Consider the following 7,716-nt stretch of genomic DNA (forward strand, 5'->3'; position numbering starts at 1 on the left):
TTTCACTGAGTTGTGCTATAACAAAAAAGAATAATCAATTTCTTTCAAAGTTTTTTTTTTATTTTTTATTTCTGCTTTATTAAGGCTTCCAGTTTTCAAATAATCTTGAGCTTGATTTAAAAAAATAAATTATTTTCAGCAGTAAGAAAGAACAAAATTTGTTATAACTGTTCCTTTCTTCCTGTATTTAGCCAAGTTCAATACTTTACTGAAAAGCAGATTTGGGTGCACCAAAGTCTGCTTTTTTGAATAGGAGACACTGGTCAAATGTGGTCATATTTACTATGAAAATAAGCAGAATGTAAAAAGGCAGTTAACAAAACATATATATTTTGTGTTGTACATAATATTTTCTATTGCAAGAATTGTAAAGTGTTAATTTTTGCCCTAATTAAAAATAAAAAAAATTCTCCACCTCCATTTTTGAAATGCGAGAGAGCCAGAATCAATAAGGTTTAAATATCCACACTAGAGTTTACATTTGTAATGCAGTACTTCACTTTTTCTATTTTACAATTCTTTGCCGTGTTTTATTTTAACAATGTAATTATGTGGTTCTGGTAACAGTGTCGTTTATCTTGCACAGTTTTCATTAATTTTATATATTATTCTTAAGTTAAAAAAAGTCACAAAGCAGTAGCTAAAATGTTTAACATTATTGCATATGCATTTATCCAAAAGTTCTAAATATGTTTCATTAATGACAATATATTTTATTAATGACATGCCTTAGATAAGATTTTCAAAGTTCCCTTTGAGCGAATTTGTCTTGTAAATTATGATCTGAATAGTTATTTTTTTAGATTATTGTGTAATAATTGAATAAATTCTGTTTATATAAAAGAATTATTTTAAAAAATAGCATAAAATAGAGTGGGGGGGAATAATTTTGCATCTTTTGTAAGTAGAATCGGAAAAAATTATGCAGTGCAGTGTTACAACTTCAACCATTTTCAAACTGAAGCCAAAGCTCAGTGTGACTGATGAGGATTTATGATTGTGTCAAGATTTGCGGACTATTAAAAATTGTGGAGAAAGAAAAAAATGTGGAAAACTAAAAAAAAAAATAAAAATAAAAAAACGCATTTCTTCAAATCTGGTTGGAAAATTTCGTCTCATTTGACATAAAAGGAACACTTCATACACATTTTTATTCTTCAAATTTAATTTATTCCAATGGGAGAGAAAAAAAAACATCCATTTAATAATTAGGAGTATATTACTGTCCTCTCAGACAAACAGCACGTATAAACACACATACACAACTTCTCCAGCGGAATGCGAAATATCATCTTCTTCTTCATTTACAGCTTCTTTACATTTTGTATGACTGAAAACAATAGCTACATTTTTTTTTCTCTGGCAATAAATCCTTAAGTAAACCGGAAGCTGCTCGGTGCTCCCGTAAGAAGAACGGGTCGAAAAAAAAGTGCAAATTGAAGTACGGAGTCAAGTTCGGAAAGAGGTGGAGCTGGGAAATTATTTTGCAGCTTAGCAGTGGAGATGGTTTGTTTTTAAAGTGCAAAATGGAAAATTCGAGTAAGATTCACAATACGAACAAATTTTTCAAAAGTTGGGAGTCACGCTGATTTCTTGAATACATGACTGTGGACTTTATCCAGATTATTTTTTCCTCAAGAAGAAAAAGCAAACTTCACAAATGTCTTAGTCAACCTTGGCAGGTTTTTTTCTGTTTTGTTTTTGTGGCTTGAAATAAAAAATAAATAAATTTTAAAAAACGAAACATCTGTTACTGATTGCTTTTTGTTTTGCGCGCAGGTGGATTCAGCGTCTGTCTGCATGAAAACAATGTTTTTGTTTCGATTTAAAAAAAAAGTGATTTGTAAAGAAAATAAAATAGAACGGCTGCTGCACTGAGCTGCTACATTTTTTAATTATTATTTGATACTTTTTTATCGTAAGAAACCTAAATGGCCTACTGAACGCATTCCAGAAACAACCGAGAGTGATAAAAAAAATTAAATTATGAAAAAAACTTGGATATTTTATTTGAATATATTTTTCCCATATGTAACGGAAAATAACGATCAAGAAGTGACATTTCTTTTGCAGATATTACTTCATGCAACACCAAAGAGCAGGAGTGGGGGGAAGTTCCCATTAAATCGTCTCTGACAAAACTAAGTCATTGTTTTTGCTCGATTCCTGGTCGCTCTGGTCGTCGGTGAAGCACACGTCCACGTCGCTGTCGTTGTCGCTCTTGTGGTCGGCGTCGTCGAACGGGCCGCCCGGTTTGTCGTCCAGCTTCTTCAGAGTCTGTCCGGGGTGCCTGGACTTCACGTGCCGCTCCAGGTCCCGCCTCCGCACGAGCACCTTCCCGCAAAAGTCGCACCTGTAGGGCGTGTTGCCCTCCGCGTGCAGCCGGATGTGCTTGTTCAGGTTGCTCGGGTCTCCAAAGGGCCTGAAGCACACTTTACATTTGAGAGGCTTGTACCCCGTGTGAGTCCTCATGTGGATCTTCAGGCCGTACTTCCGGGAGTACAGCTTCCCGCAGTAGAGACACAGGTGGCCCTTCTTGGGTTTGCCTGAGCCTGTGGAGCCGGTGCTCCCGGCGGGCACCGAGTCCAGCCGAGCCCGACTCTTATCCGAGCTGATCTCCGACAGCTGCTGCGTGTGCATGGCGATCTCCCGGTCAATGTTCGTGATGGAGCCCAGGTCCTGGCTCAGCTGGGGGGCGCCAAAGTAGGGCACAGAGTCCGGGTACTTGAGGAGGTTGCTGAAGTGGAATTTGAGCGGGTAGTAGGGGGAGCTGTACAGGAGCTCCCCGTTGTAGACGGTGAAGGGCATCAGCGGGATGTTACAGTCTCCGCCGTACGTCTTCACGCCGTCGAAGTGAGGAAGTGAGAACCTTTCAAAGTGCAGACCGGGGGAGATCTGGGGGTACCGGGAGGGGGACAACCCGGTGTGTATTCGACTCTCGACGTGCTTGAAAGCCGACGTTTCCTCCACGTGCGGCAGCAGTGGGAACCCCCGCATGGGATTCCCGCACGGTACCATCGGAGACGTGGAGTCCACGATGGCGGGCGCGCACTTTGGTGGGTGGCTCCCGGCCCCGTTAAGGCCCTCGCCCAGGTTGCGGATTGGCTTCATGTTCCCGATGAGTTTACTGAATCCGAGACCGCTCAGCTTGCCGCCGGCCTCCTCTCTGGACGACTCTGCGCCCGGGACTTTAGAGACCCCCGTCGGCTTGAAAGCAGAGCGCACGCCCGGATGGAAACCCATGCTACCCAGCACTGAAGACGCGGCTCCCAGTCCGAGCAGGTGTCCCTGGTTCCTGGCTGACGCGACGCTCATGTCAAGGGCCCGGTCCTGCTCCTCGGCGCTGCTTTTCTTTGACAGACCGCCTTTGTTGCTCGGGAAAGGCAAGGAGGACACCGTCCGCCGGTTAGAGTCCGAGGAGTTGCTGTGGCCGGAGGTGTTGGGGATGTCTCCGGACTTGGGCGACCTGCTGTAGGACTCGGTACCTCTGGCCTGTTCGCCGCTCACGAACCCCCGCCCGTTGCTCAGAGCACAGTGAAAGTGGACGTGGGCCTTGAGGGTGTTGGGGTATTTGAATATTCTCCAGCAGTACCAGCAGATGTAACGCTCCTCACCTGTGGAGGAAAACACCACATTGACAACAAGGTCACCGCAGATCCAACGAGACAAAGTGGAGACTCTGAAATATGTTCACAACACATCCGGACATAAGCGACCTAAGATGCCCCAACACAGGCCTGTGTGAAGGGCGCATAACTTCACACAGAGAATCTTAAGACATGACATTTGTAAATGTATTTATTCAGTATAAAATTTAAACGTTTTTCCACTTTAAAATGTCATTTTTAAATGCTTTTTAGAAACTGACAAATGTTCTGCAGGGAGAACTCCTTACACTTTGGTTGTTATGTCAACCAGTGGCAATTTTATATGTGGTCCCTATGGCTCTCCGCCTTGGGAGAAACGTTAAAGGGGGCGACAGAGCAATTGTTTCACCTTTTTTCTATTGTTTAATTGCTTTTCCAGTCAAAGTAAGGAAGTGTCCCAGTGTGCTCTGTACAGTGGTGATAAAAGCAGTGACTTAGGCGCTGAAACTGGTATACGATTTGACAAGCCTTAGGCTGTCAAATTAAATGGAACATTTTTTCTGTTTTAGGGTTTCCAGAGCAAATTTGTTCAAAATCTAAAACACTTAGACTGATCAAACCTGAACTGGATCATTTCACACTGAAAGCAGATTTCTTAGAACAACAACAAAGACTGATTTTATTCCATGCACACCGTGACTGCAAAACATTAAAACAACTGAATAAATGATACATTTATTTAATTAGTGAGCACAGCTCAGTAAACTTGACCACTCTTCACCTAATCTACAGAGTTCGTATTGACTCAGACATAACAATCACATCAAAAGAGTAAATAAGAGAAATCTGAAAATGTGTTATTTAATAAAACACATGAAGTTATTAATATTAAGGCTGAAGAAAATTATGTGAATTTACTTATTTGTTTTTGTTTTTTTAGTTGAGGTTTCTCTTGTCTGTTTATGTGTTAAATGCAATTTAAATGACATTAGCATTAGGGTTGGTGGCTTCTGCTTTGGGCCCCCACATTTTTTCGGACTGGCTTTGCTGCGTAATTCAACTTTAAAATAAAAATAAATGTCATATAACTGTTTTGTTTACCTGTGAAACATTACAGCTCTTCAGAAGTATTATCAATAAATCACTACATCATCAAAATGACTAAAAATACATTTAAAAAATAAAGATCTCCACCCCCGCGTTGCACACCACGGGTAACGAAATCCGCTCCTAAGATCTGGTGCCAAATGGTAATAGACTCCGGGAGCCATTCTAATGGCCCCCAGTCGGGCACTCAAAAGATAATATAGATGTAATGATTTTGTAATCCTCATACGGGCCATTGTTTATGATCACCATCAAAAGGGCAAACGCCCTGCCCAATCTGGCGCTCCGGAGCTGGGACCCATTGAACGCGAGCCCTCTCCCTCTCTGCGCGCTTTCCCGTGGAAGTGACAGCAGCTGTTGCTTGAAATCGCAAGTCTCCAGAAACAATGGCGCAGGCCCATCTGTTGACGCCTCAATAATGGGGGACGGGGGGTGGAGGTGGGGGGTGAGCGCGTATGTCCAGGAGCGCACACACGGTGCGCGCTGCGCCAGAGAATCCGGGCAATATACACCCGACATAAAAGTTCGCATTCATTAGGCCACAATACCTTAACGCAGCCACCTAATTCAGCGTGAAGCACTTGTTTTTGAATTATTTGCTTTTGAATACATGAATATTAACGACGGGGTGACATTCGTTAACCTCCGATGAGCGACTGAATCGCTTCTTCCTCGACGCTCACCGAGGCGCGTCGGTTTCAGCGTTTAATTGCTTTTTATTATTATTATTCAAGCACCGTAATTACATCGCCACAATTTTTTGCCTTTTTCTTTTTTTTAATATACTGACTCTGATATCATATCAGTTTTATGAGGACTTCCCAGTTCGGAACAATACATGTCATTGTCTGATGAAGGAATTTCCATGGAAGTATCTGTTGATAATCTGCTCTGTAATAGGATTAGGCTCTGATGAGGCGCTAATCCCCCAAGCGCAAACATCGGATTATTAATATTAACAGGCCGAACAAGAGGATTAACCACAAGAGCATTTGCTGATTCTCAAATCCCCGTTTGTTATCATTATTATTATTATTATTATTATTATCATTTGTCGTTGTTTTTACCGTATTTATCTGTGGAACAACAAAATATCCCCTCTATTTGGACGGGATTTTTTTTTCATTATCTGCGCGAAATTTCTTTTATTTTTCGATTAGAAACGTTTTTTTTCTTTTTTTTGTTTCATTTTATTTTTGCTTAATCAAAATTAAACTGCAGCGGAAGTCGATAATTTACGCTCTCATTAAAATCAACAAATAAGTGGGAAATAAAAAATGACCTGATGAATAAATGACAGGAAGCAATTCATTACCTCCTATTGGCAATACAGCGACAAAATTCGATCACCGACTAATTGCGCAATGACGCGTAATAATAAAAAATATATTATTTCTTGTTGTTGCGTAAAAACACATATGCATGAAAAATTAACATAATTATTTTTGCACATAGCGATCTCGCTCACCTTTTTCGTCGTGCGTGGGAGTGGCCGTGGTGGGGATGTCGTACCACTGGGCGAGAGGGTTGGAGTACCACACACTCAGCTCCTCTCCCGCTGGGATTTCTCTCAGAACTCGGTAAAAAATCTAAATGAAAACAATAAAAATAATATTGATTTTTTTTCTCTGTATATTTTTTATGTGACTTTATTCCCGCTTAAAATCCACAGAATAAAGTGGGACGTCGTGGCATTAAAAATTCACCTGTTCGCCAGGTAAGTCCGACACTGCCTCCAGGTTTTGCTCCTGGCTATTCCTGGCGGCACGGATGAATCCGATCCAATCGGGCACAGGACAGCCCGACTCGTCCACGAACTCTCCGCGGACCAAACGGATCTGAGCCAGGAGAGGGAGAAACAAGTTGGGCAAATCCGAAAACACTAAAAAAAAAGAAGAAGAAGAAGGCCGAAACGAGCCTAACGCACATAACCTAACGACAACTTGATTTGTTTCGATTTTCCGCGCCTTTCCTCTTCAAGATCACCTTTTCATTTAGAATTTTATCTAACACGTCTTTTTTATTTTCTTCCCCCCCAAATATCGCGACTTTGCAGCCGGACGTGGAGGTGGAGGTGTTGCCGCCGCTGTTGGGAGCAAAGCGCACTTAACGCGTCTTTTATCCGCTCTGCTGATAATTTCCTAAAGAGAGCGGCGGACGGGCCTAATTGACTTGATATGGGAAACGAATTTGAAGAGTGTCAGAGCGTTTCTAAACTGTTCTAGGAGATTAGGGATCGAGGCGTGACATTTGACACAGACATTGCACCTGATGATCCCCCTCCTCGCCGCGCCCCCCGGGGCCACGCATTTAGACGCATCAATCACAGTCACTGACAGCTTTCTGCGATTAAAAAAAAGAAAACAAGAGAAACAAACACTCCTTTTGATTTGCAAAATAAAGGCGAGATTTTTTTTTAATGAAAAACTTTTTTTTTTTTTTTTTTACAGAAAATAGTTTCTTGTAATTTTTTTTAACTATCAAATATTTTTAACATTTCAATTTTTAAAAAGATTCAATATTTGTAACGCAATGCATGTGGACGCAGCTGAATAACCCATAGCAGTTTGTTTTTTCTTTTCTAGCATTTTTCCGCTTAACAATTTTTCGCCGCCTGCAGGCGGAGGCCCGACCAGGACACGCTGGCATCTTTCTGTGGCCGGATCCCATTAACAGTAAACGGCTCATCGGAATAACAGGCCCGGCAGGCTGGGAAACGTGAGGGCGCACACCCGGGGCTGCCCATTAGGCCGGTTAAGCTGACAAGTCGGCCACTAATGGAGCTCAATTATTTCTAACCTGACAGGCCAAACCAATTAATAAATCGCGGCTCAATGAAGTTTGACAAATCAGTTACAAAGAAAAAGAAAAGAAAAAAAAGGATAAATTTTATTTTTCATCTGTTATTTTGAACAGATGAAAATATAAACTGAAATGTCCAATATTTAATTTTTAAAATAGCAGCTATATAAATAGAAATAAATAATACTGCATAATATCTTTAAATACACACACACATTAT

General features: G+C 41.2%; 1 protein-coding gene across 1 annotated transcript in view; it reads right to left on the reverse strand.

Moving 5' to 3' along the window:
• Positions 1–1,147: 1,147 nt before the first annotated feature.
• prdm13 (PR domain containing 13) overlaps positions 1,148–7,716 on the reverse strand; it is a 14,517-nt gene continuing 7,948 nt past the window's right edge. Inside the window, exons 3-5 of the mRNA XM_007570625.1 lie at positions 6,401–6,532; positions 6,163–6,283; positions 1,148–3,614 (exon numbers count right to left, since the gene is read on the reverse strand). Coding sequence (XP_007570687.1) covers positions 2,122–3,614; positions 6,163–6,283; positions 6,401–6,532 — 1,746 coding nt within the window. The 3' untranslated portion in view covers positions 1,148–2,121. The remainder of the gene's footprint in view (positions 3,615–6,162; positions 6,284–6,400; positions 6,533–7,716) is intronic.

Source organism: Poecilia formosa, unplaced genomic scaffold (genome assembly GCF_000485575.1).
Source record: "Poecilia formosa unplaced genomic scaffold, Poecilia_formosa-5.1.2 Scaffold0, whole genome shotgun sequence".
Lineage (NCBI taxonomy): Eukaryota > Metazoa > Chordata > Actinopteri > Cyprinodontiformes > Poeciliidae > Poecilia > Poecilia formosa.